The sequence below is a fragment of the Montipora foliosa genome, chromosome 10, assembly GCF_036669935.1.
Source record: "Montipora foliosa isolate CH-2021 chromosome 10, ASM3666993v2, whole genome shotgun sequence".
NCBI lineage: Eukaryota > Metazoa > Cnidaria > Anthozoa > Scleractinia > Acroporidae > Montipora > Montipora foliosa.
In genome coordinates this window covers 33137950-33152949 of record NC_090878.1, presented here as the reverse complement: position 1 = coordinate 33152949, position 15000 = coordinate 33137950, and the positions used below count along the sequence as shown (strand labels likewise).

General features: G+C 38.4%; 2 protein-coding genes and 2 long non-coding RNA genes across 4 annotated transcripts in view; 3 read left to right on the top strand and 1 right to left on the bottom strand.

Annotated features, from left to right (window-relative positions):
* LOC137974407 (uncharacterized) overlaps positions 1-8363 on the bottom strand; it is a 130658-nt gene extending 122295 nt beyond the window's left edge. Inside the window, exons 1-2 of the long non-coding RNA XR_011117451.1 lie at positions 8100-8363; positions 1289-1485 (exon numbers count right to left, since the gene is read on the bottom strand). This is a non-coding gene — a long non-coding RNA (uncharacterized lncRNA). The remainder of the gene's footprint in view (positions 1-1288; positions 1486-8099) is intronic.
* Positions 1-15000, top strand: part of LOC137974411 (uncharacterized) — a 60526-nt gene that overhangs the window by 5646 nt on the left and 39880 nt on the right. The gene's annotated exons all lie outside the window — the stretch shown is intronic.
* LOC137974164 (uncharacterized) lies at positions 10302-12433 on the top strand. The gene is made up of 4 exons (XM_068821058.1): positions 10302-10337; positions 10437-10505; positions 11234-11710; positions 11771-12433. The coding sequence occupies exons 1-4, from the start codon at positions 10302-10304 to the stop codon at positions 12431-12433; spliced, it is 1245 nt and encodes a 414-aa protein (XP_068677159.1).
* On the top strand, positions 14169-14864 carry LOC137974163 (uncharacterized). Its single transcript, XM_068821057.1, has one exon. The coding sequence runs from the start codon at positions 14169-14171 to the stop codon at positions 14862-14864; it is 696 nt and encodes a 231-aa protein (XP_068677158.1).

The following is a 15000-nucleotide window of genomic DNA, read 5'->3' as shown; positions in this document are numbered from 1 at the left end:
CGAATATTCATCTATAAAATTATTGTAAGCCATATTGGGATCTTCGTCGAGAAGTGAGGACCAGTTTGTGTTTGAAACGTTTTCGTTCAATTCGCGCAAGTTTTCGTCAGTAAACTTGCGTACAAATGCTTTATTGTCTCCATCGCGCGTCAGGGTTAGGCCAGAAAAGTAAGCAAAAACCGGCAGGTGATCGGATAAGTCTTTTAGGACAACACCAATTAAGACATTTTGTGAAAGATTGTTTGTGAATATATTATCAATTAGAGTTGCAGAGTTGGGTTGGAGATGAGAGGAATAAATGCAAACGAAAATAAGGTGTCGATAAATTCTTGAGTTGGTGTATGATGATTGTACTAGAGAAGATCAAGGTTGAAGTCACCCATAACATAGCATTGTTTGTTGTTCTTAGAAATGTAAGAAAGAACGTCATTCAATTTGTCTAGAAACAAAGCCGTGTTTTGGTTTGGCGGTCTATACACACATCCAACAATAATGTTTTTCCCATGGGGAACTGTAATCTCCACGAACAAGGACTCAATTACCTCTGGATTTGACAATTAGCATTCATTAAGAAGTTTGTATTGGAGGTCATTGTGTAAATAAAAGCCTACTCCGCCACCAGTTTTGGATTTGCGATGATTTGAGATAAAATTGTATCCGGTGATATTGACCAGCTCTGCAGTGCAATCTGTCAGCCACATTTCTGAAATACCAATCACAGAGAATGATTTTTTGAAACTTCCAAGCATTAAATTCAATTGGTCAAGATTTTTCAGCAAACTACGGGCATTTAAGTGCATAACGGAAAAAAATATTTTGTTGCTAAGGGGAGCTACTCGACTGTTTATATCATCCTCGGTCAAATGACTACTTGAGGGCAGACCAGCTAAAAGATTAGAATCAGGATTTAAATAACTGAAACGTGAGTTAGATAACTCAGGTTGTTCTATAGGATTAAATAATAGTGTTTCAAGACGGTCGCTACTGAAGTTTAAAGGGCCATGGGATATCTCATAGAGTGCTAGATTAAAGGAACTATCACTTAAGTGATTAAATGGATTAAAAAATTCCAAATGCGATTCATCAGCCATCATAGTAACGGCTAAGTTCAGCTAGAATAGTGTATTGAATTACTTAGGAACTTGTAAAAGGTACTTAGCTCATGGGTAAACCCTCCTGATTTGCAAAGTTCACAAGATTGTTGTGGCACTTGATTTGAATCGGGCAAGAATACAACACTCACATCAAAAGGTGTAGTACAACTGAAGCTATCAATGAAAAAGCCTACCTGGTGTTCTACAGTGTATGAAAGAGATTTTTCTGATGACCTGATGGTGAAAGTCTCTTGAAAAGGAATAAGTTCTTTCTCAATACGGAGTGACTCTGAGCAGCAGCCTGTGAGATTACAAAGCCACGAAACAATCCAAGTCCAACATGGAAGCGCCCCCCATGAAGGAGCCATGGTGTGATATAAGAAATCCAGACCTGTGTAGAACAGCAAAAGATGGAGACAGATCGATAAAAAGATGGAATTTTTGCGGGAAAAATGGGCGAACTTTCAATTTAGTTAATTTCAGCTTGTCCGTTAAAAATGTAATGTAAATAAGCAATGTTGTAATGTAAAATGGATTGTTAGTGATAGTGCTATTAGGAACATATTGTTATGTTTTGTATTTTGCTCTTATGTATTGTGACTTATGCAGGTATAAATAGACAAGTGTAAGTATAAGTAGTATAATGTTAGTACTGTAAGTAGTGTAAGTGTTCGTCCTGTGAACAAAATTGCAGAAAAAAAAAGGAACAGCAAAAGATTACCCAGCTCTTCAGTATACACCAATATGTGAATCAGAGAAAGAGCAAGCCAAACTGATTGAAACCATAGAGCCTATGCAAAAATGGCTGCCTTTAAATTATTCTTTTATTCATATTCAAAACAGCCCAACTAACCTAGTTCGGATAACAAATTCTTTAGAATTTTTGTCTCAAAAACGAGGTTAGTTGGACTATTTTGAATACGAAGAAAAGAATAATTTAAAGGGAGCCATTTTTGCATAGGGTCTATGGAACATACCATCCCACAACACTCCAGAACATGTGGCTGGGAAGGTGGCGACCATTATAGACTGTTGCCCAGGCAAGAAGAGGAAGGTCTCTGGCTGTCTAACATCCTTCTTATCAATGCGGAGAACGCCACTGCAGCCGGTAACAAAGTACCTACTCTCAACTCAGACATGTTTTTAAGAATGGCAACACCCTCCAGAGAAAAATATCTGAAGTACAAGTTTCATCAACTCTATCCAAATATTCAACATTCAGAGGTTATTCTTGCACCATTCAACCATGGCAGGCACTGGTGACCAGTTGTTGTGAACCTGGAAGAGAACTTTTCAGTCTATCTGGATTCTCTGTATGATGGCGCTGGTGCAAAAATGGCATTTTCTAGAGTCAATAACTTCCTAAAATGTTGTGCCTCCATCAATGGGATCAATACTTCCAAGACCTTGAAGAACTGGAAGTTTTAATTTTTGTAATTCCTTCATCTGACATTGCACAGCAGCTCAACAGTGATGAATGTAGGGTGTTTGTAGCCACATAGGCAGAGCACATTGCACTAGGATTGCCACTTGATTTTACTCAAGATCAAAAGGTTACTTTTCGTTACTTTCTCATACTCGACGTTGTATGGAATTCACTGTCTCTGTACATGTGAAAAATTCTGAAAAGCATAAAAATAAAATACCTCTAAGTACAAAGCCAAATGGAAAACCTGCATCCAAGGGGAAACACCAGTTCTCTCCGACTGGCAAATCAACATCAAACAAAGCTGCCATTGCCACTTTTCCTTACTGAGGAGGATGTTTCAACTGACTACACAACAACTGTGTCACGGAAAGACCCAAACATTATCCTGTTGGACAAGCACACTAATTTGCAAGACAGAAAGTGGGTCAGAAAATGCTTCAAATGAGACGCTGTTGGACATTATGGACAACCAAGAATCGCCTGATTTTATAACCCTAACCCCCTGAGAACCCAAACCAAGCTACAACTTACAACCCAAAAATTCTTTCAGATAAAGCTTCAAGAAAAACTATGCTGGACAACCAAGATTGACAAGGCATTACACAACTAATGGGGCAGGGAAATCTGAAACTAAAATCTTCACAGACAATCGTACCTTAATTATTGACAACACAACTTCTGTGTCAGGAAAAGCTCCAAACAATACCTCTTCAGACACTCAAGCTTCCAATGCACGTTGAAATTCTACGCCAGTGCACAGTATTATCAGTAATAAGGGAAATATTACTAGTGAAAAGAAGAATCCGTCAACTCTTTTTAACTCCTAGTCGACTAGCATAAATGAAGATCATTGTTACTCTTGCACTGTGCCACCCAAAAGAAAAAAACCCAACACCTAGATGTCTACCTACAAGGGCTGTTACCATCTTGCCAACAGAATATGAGTGTAAATGAATTGAATTTGAAGATCTTTCAGTATTAGAAGGTACCATAAGAGTGAAGTTCTGTATCAAGAATGTGACATGACTTGTAAGGATAATGTAGACAACTGGATGTCCAAACTTGCTACATCATCTAACATAAAATACAACATAGAAAGTGGTGGTCGCTCAAGAACTAGAAAGTGGGTTTCATTTACAAGATGGTATATAATTATGCCAGTGCAAACAAAAAAAGCTGACAAAGACAAAAAACAGTTTTAAAGTCAAGCTCATCCAATGAACATTGTGCCTGAACAACTTGTTGATGTCGAATATGACAGAAAATGAATCTTAAATATGACAGGGAAAAGCCAGCAGAATAGCACTTAGTCCAAATTAACCCTTTGACACCTACACTGGCCGAAACCGCCCAGACTCAGAATTTTATTCTGTTTAACACCAGAGTATTTTATTCTGTCTTAAACCCCAGACGATTTTGCTCGTCTATGGGGAAACCTTAAGAGTCAATGTGTTAATAAAAATTCTCTCAACAGACCAAGTTCAGAGCACACACAGAAAACAATATAAAAATTATTATTTCAGTCTGTAACATTTATCAGACACTTTGAGATTTTGTTGCTGAACCCACACAATTAGAGCGTACAAATGTTGGCTTGCGAGAAAGCTAAAACGACTCCAATTAGGTGGTGTAACCCGCACTGAATCTTCAGGACGATAAATGTTTGCTTGCATGAGCAAAATAACTCCCCTCTATCAACAGCTGACAAGGATAATGAAAGAAATGAGATTGCAATCGTTTTCGTTTTAGGAAAGTACAGAACCAGATTGTCGATAAATCCAAACAAATTCAAAATGTCCACATTCAGTACCTGCCAAAAATGAAAGACCACTTTCCTTTAGTTGGTGTCTCAAAGCTGGGGAAACAAAGCAAAATTTTCTCAAAAGCAGCACATCGTGGACACAAATCACAGCAAACAGAAAGGCAACAAGATGGCCACCACTACTATCCATGCACTAGCACCCAAGCCTCCGCAAAGTCGTGAGGATCACATGACAATTCAGACTTATATACCGACAAATACTGTGGATGACAACTTAGTGTGAGCAAAGCCCACACAATAACCCTGTGTATTTCACGTGCACACATCACCCTGCTGGACGGTGCTCTGCCACTACAAATGTAGGTGTGTGGATTACATATGGGCAATCACAGCATGTCATAAGGCAATGCCTTGAAAAAGTACAAAATATGTTACCTCCACACGCCTTTGGTGGCAGAGGACCAAAAACAGGTCCACATATTTTTACGACTGATGATGACTCTGGACAAAGGGGGGATCTTTTAGACACCTGGAAAGAAGTAATAATACAGTGCTCTGTACTTTCCACTTCCTGCAAGCTGTCTGGCGTTGGCTATATAACTCCAGCAGCAACATAAATAGAGATGATCATCAACACTTAATGGGAAATTTTCAAAAACTTGTAAGAACTCCTCCAAGCAGCAGCAGAATCTATATATTACAATGCAAAGTTCTGATATGGTGACTGCAAAATATCCCAATTGCTACCAAGAGTATGAAAAAAGATCTTTAAAAGGGCAGCAAGAGTGGGCTCTTTGCCATTGCAAAAATCGAATCACCAGAGGAAATAACTCCGACAATTACAGTCTGAATCCATGATCAACATATTTAAGAGTGTGGTTTTACAACGAATGCGGGCCTACAATTTCATTGAACTCTTCAAGTTTATCACAGAACACCTTCAAATGTATTTTTAAAGAAAATTGCTTGCCCTTGCATTTGGAAAATCTTTATCTGGCTCCCTAGTGTTTTGGTGCAACAACTTCTACAGTCCAGCTTCACACTATCAAACAAACTACTTCTGACTGTTGTAAATTCTCCTCTTCACTTTCAATGTCACTATCATCCAAATCCTTGTTGTAAAGTCAAGGAAATGTAAAGCTTCACCAAGTTTATCCCTGTATGAAGAGAAGACCACTACAAGTAACCAAATTTGTTCCAAGCAGAACCGCCTGTGCTCATCAAGCTGCAGTGGCACCAAATAAATAATGGTATTGCCGGTATCAACTTTATTCCTTAAAGACCAGAAGAAAGATTCAGCCTTGCAAACTTGCCATTGGAAATCACAAAGAACTTCAATTATAAAAATTTGTTCATCTCTGTTAAAAGCTTCCTGCTAAAACGGACATGTCCAGTGGTGACCAGTGTGCCCCTATAAATGTCATATCTCTTCGTGAAACGCCAGACGAGGCACAATGCAGCATCCACTCGCCTGAAAAGGAGACCAAGATTGATGATGAGTTTGAATTAGAGAACATAATTATGAATAAGACTTCACTGGCAAGTAAGCGATGACATCGAACTGAAGCTTAGAACAACTGATAAGAATTTTCGGGCTTGCTATATGAAATATTTGGAAATTTACAGAAACTTCATTTCAAATCAAGACGACAAGCATCAGTCACAGCCCTTGCAACAGCTTTTGTGAACTTTGGAAAAGATCACTATAGGCTTACACTGCCCATAATTTCTACAAAACAGCAGGGCCAAAATTAAAGTACATGTACAACCAACTTCAACATCAAGACGCAAGTCAAAGATAAAATCATCATCAGTACAAACAGCCATCTTTGAAACCAAGAGTGGTGGACATTAGAGTATAATTAAAATATGGAAGACTTCTTCTAATAAAAAGTGCCTGCATAATCTGGCCCAAAATGTAAAGTTAAGTCTTCCAAAATGCTGGACATACTCGTTAGTAATATTATCGAAAAACACATGCACATTGTATTTTTTAAACATAATAGAAACAATAGTTGAATAGGTTAAATTTAAAATGCCAGTGAGGTGAGAGTTGTTTCTGCACTTTTTGAAAGTTAAATGATTTAAATTCGGAATACTAAAGTTTGAGTTGTCTAGGATAAAAAATTTTCTTACAGCTTTAAGGAGTGCTGGAAGTTGGGCAAAATTTCCAGGAAAAATGGAAATATCTGAAGTGTGCGGCAAAAATATCATGTCACAAAAGATTGTACTGTAGCTTTGGGTGCAAACAATAAGTGAAGGAAACCTCTGCACACAAAATAAGGTCAGAAGCTTCTGTTAAAATTTCAATAAAAGTTGACCCAGTCCCTTGGATTTACATGTATTTTTAGAAAGTTAAGTCAAGTCAAGTCAAGTCAATTTCTATTAATTTTAACTCACACAGAATAAATCATGTACATACAATGTAGAAGTTAGGATAATTTATACAGTAGTGTTACAACAAAATCGTGTATATAATACATATTGTAGAATAGAAAAGAATCAAATGAATACAATTTCTATGAAACAATAAAGGGGGGAAACGTTTTAGGGAGAAGAAAGAACAAATATACTTGAGGTACTATTGTTGTGTGTGTAGAGTTTGGGACAACTAAATAGTTGGTAAACTAATCGAGTCTACAGGTGCCCCAAATTAATTCTAATATGTATGAACATTAGGAATATAAATAACAATAACAAATTTAATTTAATCTGAACCCACTGTCACCTGAACCGCCCTGGACCGCCCCCATCGACAAGTAAGATCGTCTGGTGTTAGACAGTCTGACAGTAAAATATGTTAAATCCCACACCTCGGAGTCAATGTGTTAAAAAGTAATACTTCTTACTTTAAATTTAAAAGAACAAAAATGTGCAACTTTGAGCGCTTGTAAAAACACCATTTTTTTATCGTAGAACAGAGCAAACTCAAACAAATTTTCACTTCCTAGGCATTTTATGAAAAGAAGCAAATAAATCATGCACGAAAAAAACCCTAACAAGAATTCCAGGCCTTGAAACCAAATATTAAAATTTAATAGTTCTTGTTCATGGTAAATACTAGATACATTGTAATAATGATTGATTTGCCAAACTTCTTGTCAGAAAATGTCAGTTTTATTTATTAACCAGCTCCATCAATATAAATAAAGAAAAGTACACTATCCCTCAATTAGCAAAAGCTAATCTAGAGAGGATGTGAACTATGTAATTATCTATGGTTTGTACAAGGAAAGGAAATATTAAACAAATATAGACATTTTACAATACTAACAACAATGTTGGTTATACAAAGAATTCATGCAAAGCAATTTCTTCAGTTAATAATTTATTATCATAGCATTTTCAGTTACATTGTACAATAATTAACTTCGTTTGTATTGATGAATAAAAGGTAGGAAATTAATTTTTGTATCAGAGATCAATAAGTCTCTTCATATTAGAGCTCCAAATATTGGGAAAATTGTAACAATGACTAAAATCGAAAGTAGTAAAATAAGAAGTAAACATTATCCTTGACTTGCAATTAAGCTAAGAAAGTAAGCTATCAAAATATTTCTTAATAGCTAATGATTTTATTATTTTATTCTCATAAGGCAGCCCTGTACGTTTAATCAATCCATGATACTGTTACGAAATTACGAAATTAGATGCTAAACCTTTCAAAGGAGATTTCTACATAGTCTAACTAAAGAGGGCCAACAGCTTGCTTTAATTAGAAAATTAAACACTTTGCTCATAAGAAAACGTTCAAATTTACAACATCAACGTTAGTCTCTTTCCATATTACTGATTAGAAAAATTAATTCCTCACCTTTAAAGTGGTCCCAAAATGATCTCTTGTTGTGTTGTGAACATATTTTGGGATCACTTTAACTTTCCCGTCACCACATTCTTTACGTTTGTACCCATAAAACAATGTCTATTGTCCTTGAAACACTTGCTTTATGCCAGGTTTCACACTTTAAAGCACAATTCTCCAGGATAATGCGAATCCAAATCAGCAGAGAGATATTCTTTCCCCGAAGAATGCACAAATAGCGACCTCGCGCCATTTTTTGTCAGTTTCTAATATCACTAGGGCCCAGGTCACGTCCGTGACAAAAGCAGACGGTTACTAAGCTCCGTCTTAAAAGTGGTCACAAAAAAGGTTTTTGTGGACTGCTTCCCTCCAAAACAAAATGGCGGACGTTAATGAGGTTCCCGCCTCATTTGCATCAAATCCGTCATTAAGTAAAGCTACGATCTTCGCAGTTATGACCGCAATTTTTGCAACTGCATAAAGAAGCCTGAAAAATTCAGCACTTCAACGGGGGTTGAACCCGTGACCTCGCGATACCGGTGTGACTCTTCTCTATGCAATTGCAAAAATTGCGTACATTACTGCGAAGATCATAGCTTCACTTGATTTCATATCCGCAGTTCATGTATGATCCATTTCATATATCATTTCATCGTTAAATCCGTCATTTTTAATAAGGTGCCATTCCCATACAAACTCTCTATTTCCAATATGCAAAATTTATGCAAATGCTTCGCAGCCGTATATGAGCGATTTACACTACTGTGGTACAGGGCATTACATTAAAAGAAAATTCTTCGTCAGGAGAAGTTTGTATCACTTTTACACAGCCTTTAATTGATCAAATGCATAAATGGCTGCCAAAAGTGCCTGTATTCTTTTGTTTATGTGCTTATGAGACTCACTAGCCTCGCTCTCAAGCAACCTTTCTTTTGTATTTTGTCCATGCAAACGAGGCTAGTGAGGCTAATTAGCTCCTAAACAAAAGAATGGTTTTTTGGCCGCCATTTATGCGTTCGGTCTATAAAAGATAAATTTTCTTCAGCCTTTACGATTTAATTAAAGTGCTTCTGCGACGAAAATCAGAGGGTTTTTTTTACTCGATTTTTTCACCCTTAGTTAAAGACAGGACCCTAAAGTTGACAAAAAAAGGTGTCCATAGCTAACCTAACGATGATTTACATCTGTAAAGTCTGCCAGAAAGCTTACAAATTTTGTCCGCCATTACTCGAACGACAAGTACTTGAGGCCACAATTTTGTCAAGGGGCGTTCCCTCCTTGACTTCATCTCATCATCCAGCGAAGTCTTTCTGCATGATTTTTAGTAAATAGAGTAAGAAGAAATGTTTTTTTCTTCAAGTTCTTCGTCTTTTTCGTCAGAGGACGGTTCGGAGTTGAGTTCAGATAGGAGTAGTGCGATTTTCGAGGAAAGTGAGGCCAGTTTCCTACCCCATGACGACGATTTAGAGCCACTCGCAACTCAAGAAGAAGCTGCCGCCTTCAAGGCAAACCACGAGAACCAAGACAGTGTTTTCTTTTTTTTTTTTTTTTTTTGCCAATTTTTCATGAATGGCTAAAATTGAAACAGAAATTTTAAGCAAAGCCGTCTCAAGACCTCAAGTTTGGAAACGCTACATTGATTATGTCTTTTCCCTGTGGGACATGAGTAAACCGCACATAGCGACTTCCATCGAACAAGTAAATTTACATCACCCTAGATACGATTAAATTCACGGCAGAAATATCTGCCACTGAAACTGTGTTTCTAGACACAATAGTATACAAAGAAACGAGATGCAAGGATCAAAAAACTACGGCGCTTTTAAAGGGACATCTTCTTCTTCTCCTCTTTTTTGTGAGAGACAAGTGTCTCTGCTCTCTTTTTGTAATCTTGATTTTGTCCACCGCTCACTTTTTTTTAGCCCCTCATTTTTTTTTCGCCGCTCACTTTTTTTCCGCCGCTCTCTTTTTTTTCCACCGCTCACTTTTTTCCGCCGCTCACTTTTTTTCCGCCGCTCTCTTTTTTCCCGCCGCTTTCTTTTTTTTCCACCGCTCACTTTTTTTCCGCCGCTCACTTTGTTTTTCCACTGCTCACTTTTTTTCCGTCACTCTCTTTTTTTTCCACCGCTCACATTTTTTCCGCCGCTCACTTTTTTGACCGCTCCTCACTTCCGGCCACGTGAAAGCGAGGCAAACGAGTATCTTTACTACAACATGGCGGACGAAGAGCTGGCATCCGAGATAGAAAAGGTATAAAACTTCACATTTTGTTGTGCTAGTTTTGACGTTCAGATAGGTACATTATGTTCTTTTCAAGTGTAACGATAAATTATGTCTGTTCCATCATAGGTTTTTACTTTTCTGAGGGAAAAAAGAAAAGTGGACTTTGATGTTTGCGATAGGTTTCGGAAAGAAATGGTAAGCCTACGATATTTGAGTTGAACACCCGGGGTTGAACATAATACCAAATCCCGTAGTGAGTGCACTGTCTTTACTGACGTTCCACTACCTGAAGCCACCCAGAAACATGCATATGTAAGGGTAGATCTCCGTTAACATTTGTCATACACCTACTACTACTACTACTACTACTACTACGACGACGACGACGACGACGACGACGACGACGACGACGACGACGACGACGACTACTACTACTACTACTACTACTACTACTACCACCACTACCACCAAATTGCTATGATTGCGGGAATATCTGTCTTTGATGGCCCAAAACTTTGCCTTTGCTGTTAATTAAATAAACGACAGGCAGTCTATTGCAAACAGTAGTTAGACCACGTGACGTCAGCCAAGGCCATAGTTGTATTCAAGCGATTATGAAAACAGTTTCTAGGAGGTAATGATTTGTCTCCTGACTACAATCTGCGATATACTGTAAACCATAGTTTCTGTTGCCTTTTTTATCTAGAGCCCTTCGAGTAATAACCTAATTAATAATGTAACCTTTAAAGGTAATTGCGTTGTACAAGCAGCTCTTCATTATTATTTTAGTTGTGACCTTTTTGCTTAATTACCTCTTTATAGATGGATTTCACAGCTATAAGGAGTGCTAGTGATAAAGACTTTGAGGCTCTTGGTTTGAAACGAAGAGGAGATGTGCTTGCTTTGAAATCATTTGTTTCCAGCGGTGGAATAGATGGGGGAAAAATGAGGAAAGAAGTGAGAAAAAGAGAAAGCTTTTAGAATTATCTAAACAGCTTGTAAAGAAGCCAAGCAAAGGGAAGGCAAAGACACAGGAAACACCATCATCAAAGGAAAGAAAGCATCCACAGAAGTCTGCATTGAAGAAAACCCAAGTTGGATGGCATCATTACAACGAGGACTTAGAGTGCCATGTTTATGTTCGCCTAGCAAAAGGAGGGGGCACAAGGGAGTTAATGGTTCCATTATCTGCAACAGAAGATGATATGATTGATCTCCTGACAAATGTGTCTTTCCCTGAAGGATATTCAGTGCATGGATACACTCATGAACTAAAGTTAAAACTCGCAGACTTTAAGTTTGCAGAAGTAATAGGTGATGAGTTCACATCACTGTCATGTTACATAGCAAAGTACAACTTAAGCAAAGTGAAGATGTACCTCTTGTCAAGGTGTGTAGACATGAAAGGCCTTGAGAAGAAAAAGAAAGTTCACTATGTCAGTGATGATGATGATGATGACGATGATGAGGCTGTTTTACTTACACCTGCTTTTGAGAGCAAGCAGAATACCAGTACATCCTCAACCCCATCAACAGGCCTGTTGGGATCATCTGAGGAGAGAGCAGCTCTAAAGGACATTCAGTTAATAGAATATCTTGATTCTTTGGAGAAGGATCAAGCAAAGGAATGTGCTGCACAAGAGCAAGCTAGAGAAGAACATGTACAGGCTAGACAGGAGGAACTACTTAGTCTGCGTAGCAGTAGAGCTCAAAGGGTACCAGCTGAACCAGATGTGTGTGAACCACACATTACAGTGTCGGTGAGACATGTGTCACTAGGTATCCACACCCCCAGATTCCCCAAAAGGAGTGATATGACATGTTGTGCCATCTATGACTGGGTAGGCTCGCTGAGCCTCACTCCTCAATACTTTACCCTTTCATCCTTCAGTGAACCAGTTGTCAATCCTTCCTTACCTGTTGAGTCAGTGGACCGTTTGATGCTGGCAATGGCAGAGTTCACTGAAGCACCTGCCTATCCAGATGAAGAAGTCTTATTTCAAGGATTTGGAGAAAACCCAGCAGATGCTTATGTTGACTACCCTCTAAATGCTACTGTGCCTGATTTAAATATTATTTGCGAAACACCACCTCCATTCTTGATGGCCAATGATGAAATGTGAGTACCTAATATCTATGTGTAATTAACCATCACTACAATGCTTTGTTTTGATGAGTGGTTATTCACCCCTTTGTCTCAATATCTGATTTTCATTTTTTCACCTCGGACTAACCCTTTAACTCCAAATTGCCACTTACAGATTTTACTTTATCTGGCAATCTTTGCTATCGGTATTCTGTTGTCTTGGCTGTAAATAGGGATAAAAACCCATGTCATTGAGTCAATTGGTTACAACCATATTCCATATTGTATACTTCCTCAGCCATGTACCATAGATGCCAATATTCCTCATCGCCAGTTATTGAGATTCTAAGAAAACTAACCTCATTGCACACATTGCCCTTTCCTTGCTTACTTTTTTTGCTAGTTACAGGAGTTAGCGTATACTAATGTTTGTTCAAAGGGACATGACTGCATACTCATTATCATAAAGACGCTCTCTTACCCCTTTGCCATCTTAAAGGGGCTATGTCACGTTATTTTAGGGTTTTTAGCAAAAATCTTGAGTTAATCACGAGTTAAAATTTTAAAATGGCAATGTGGAATTCCTATACTGGTAAAATTATCGTTACATCACAAACAAGATGAATCTGAGCAAAAACGACCATCATCAAGGTTATTTGCCACAAACATAGGAAACGTCAGGCAGACTTTTTTCAAGATTACCCAAATGAAATCCGTTTCAATCTCGTCCATTTGTGTCCATCCATGCTTCTCTTTGCTTGTGCTGTATTTATTTTATGTTGTTCAACAGTTAAGTGGTTATTGCAATGTATCATTCTACTTTTTGTGCTTTTTGGTTGTCATGAAAATGACATAATTTTGCGTGACATAGCCCATTTAAATGTAAAAATACTTTGAGTTTCTCTATAGACAACTCGTCTCTGTTACTTGTTTAATTTGTTAGCAATGACACTTCTGCAAGTGTGAAGGACACTTTGCAGACAGGTTTCGTAAGCGGCAATGTTGCTGATTGTCCAGGACAACGATTCAGGGAAATGATTAACAACCTCCCCAGTGCAGACACTGAAAGGGGACAGGAGGTAATTGTTTTTCTAATGCACCAATTCCTGAAGTAAATATGAATGTGAGGTATCATAAAATTACTCTTGATCCACTGCAAGGTCACATGGATGTCTAATAGTTGAAATTAAGTCCATTTTGGAATTTACCTACAGGTAACAAAATACATCTTTGCACATAGTTAGCCTCAATCTAGATTTGTTCAAAACGTCCAATCAGTTCTGTTGCTGTAGTGTCAGCAATGTTAAACATGTACTTTTTTGGAAATTTTTGATCAATGTTTGGTAATGTGTAGAGTCCCAAGCCATACCAGGGAATTGTGTAGTATCGTTTCAGAAATCGCGATGATACCCTTCACACAATGCAAAATAGGCCTTCTTGATATTTACTAATATGACATTATTATGAACAATTAATTCGATTTATCTGAGAAGGCATAATGAAAGGTGCAGTCCACGCCTGCTTTCCTATTTCCATGCCAGCAGTTGACAGTTATACAGGTAGTTGCCTGCAGAGGAGAGACTATGTTACGTATTAAAATCCTGTCCAGATTGCATGCTGTGACACCGATATTAGACATGCAAGTACAGTCACCCACTTTGCCCAAGAGTCTCCTTAATAACCTAGGTCTTCTTTAATGAAACAAGATATTGTATTGCTAGTTCAAGCAAAATTCTTTTACTGTGTTTTTTCAGGCCTTGACACATAGGAGAATGAATGCCCTCGAGAAACTTACTGCTGGAGGTGTAACGAACATATGGGTCCACAGAGAAACTGTCATGCTTGATCTTCTCAAATTATATGAAACGTCAGGAGAAATAACACAACACCTTGCAACCGTTTCCTTCTACGGAGAACAAGGAATGGATCTGGACGGTGTCAAAAGAGAAGCTTATTCGATATTCTGGAGACAGGTCCTACACGAGTACTTCGACGGGAGCTCTATATTTATCCCGCGAGTCGGCCCAGGCATCGAGGAGTCGACAATGAGAACACTTGGTCAAATCATCAGCCATCAATATGTTCTCACAGGTATATTTCCAGTTCAGATCAATAAGGCCTTTGTTGCTGCTACGCTCTGTGGGCGGCAAGCACTTGACAACGAAGACCTCGTAGAGTCTTTCCTGGAGTACGGATCGGATAATAAATCCATGGCGTTAAAAGCAGCTCTGGCACAGTCAGAGCAAGGAGGGCTCTCTGATGAATCCTATGGTTTCTTAAAAGATTTTTTTAGTGATTACCAAGTGAAAAAGAGGCCTTCGGCCACCAACCTAAAAGCTATTGTGGTCCAAGTGGCCAAAAATGAGTTGCTGTTAAGGCCTGCCATGGCAATGGATAGTATGAGGAAGGGCCTTCTCGACGGTGATTATAAAGATCCGTGGAAGTACTCAAAGGAGGATGTCTTTTAAGGTATATGAGGTGATGCGCGTGACGCCACAGCGAGTTCTGTCGATGCTGTCTGAGGAGCCTTCTACACATGTGCACAAGTGCCGTCTACAGATCCTTTCCTACCCGAAGAAATACATCAGGTGCCTTAGCCGAAAG

Bases quoted from the DNA above. Each gene is read 5' to 3' on its own strand.
- LOC137974164 (XM_068821058.1), top strand. From the start codon at position 10,302: ATGGCGGACGAAGAGCTGGCATCCGAGATAGAAAAG. The intron at 10,338-10,436 runs GTATAAAACTTC...GTTCCATCATAG, and splicing joins TGGCATCCGAGATAGAAAAG to GTTTTTACTTTTCTGAGGGA. The intron at 11,711-11,770 runs ATGAAAGGCCTT...GATGATGATGAC, and splicing joins TCTTGTCAAGGTGTGTAGAC to GATGATGAGGCTGTTTTACT.
- LOC137974163 (XM_068821057.1), top strand. From the start codon at position 14,169: ATGAATGCCCTCGAGAAACTTACTGCTGGAGGTGTAACGAACATATGG.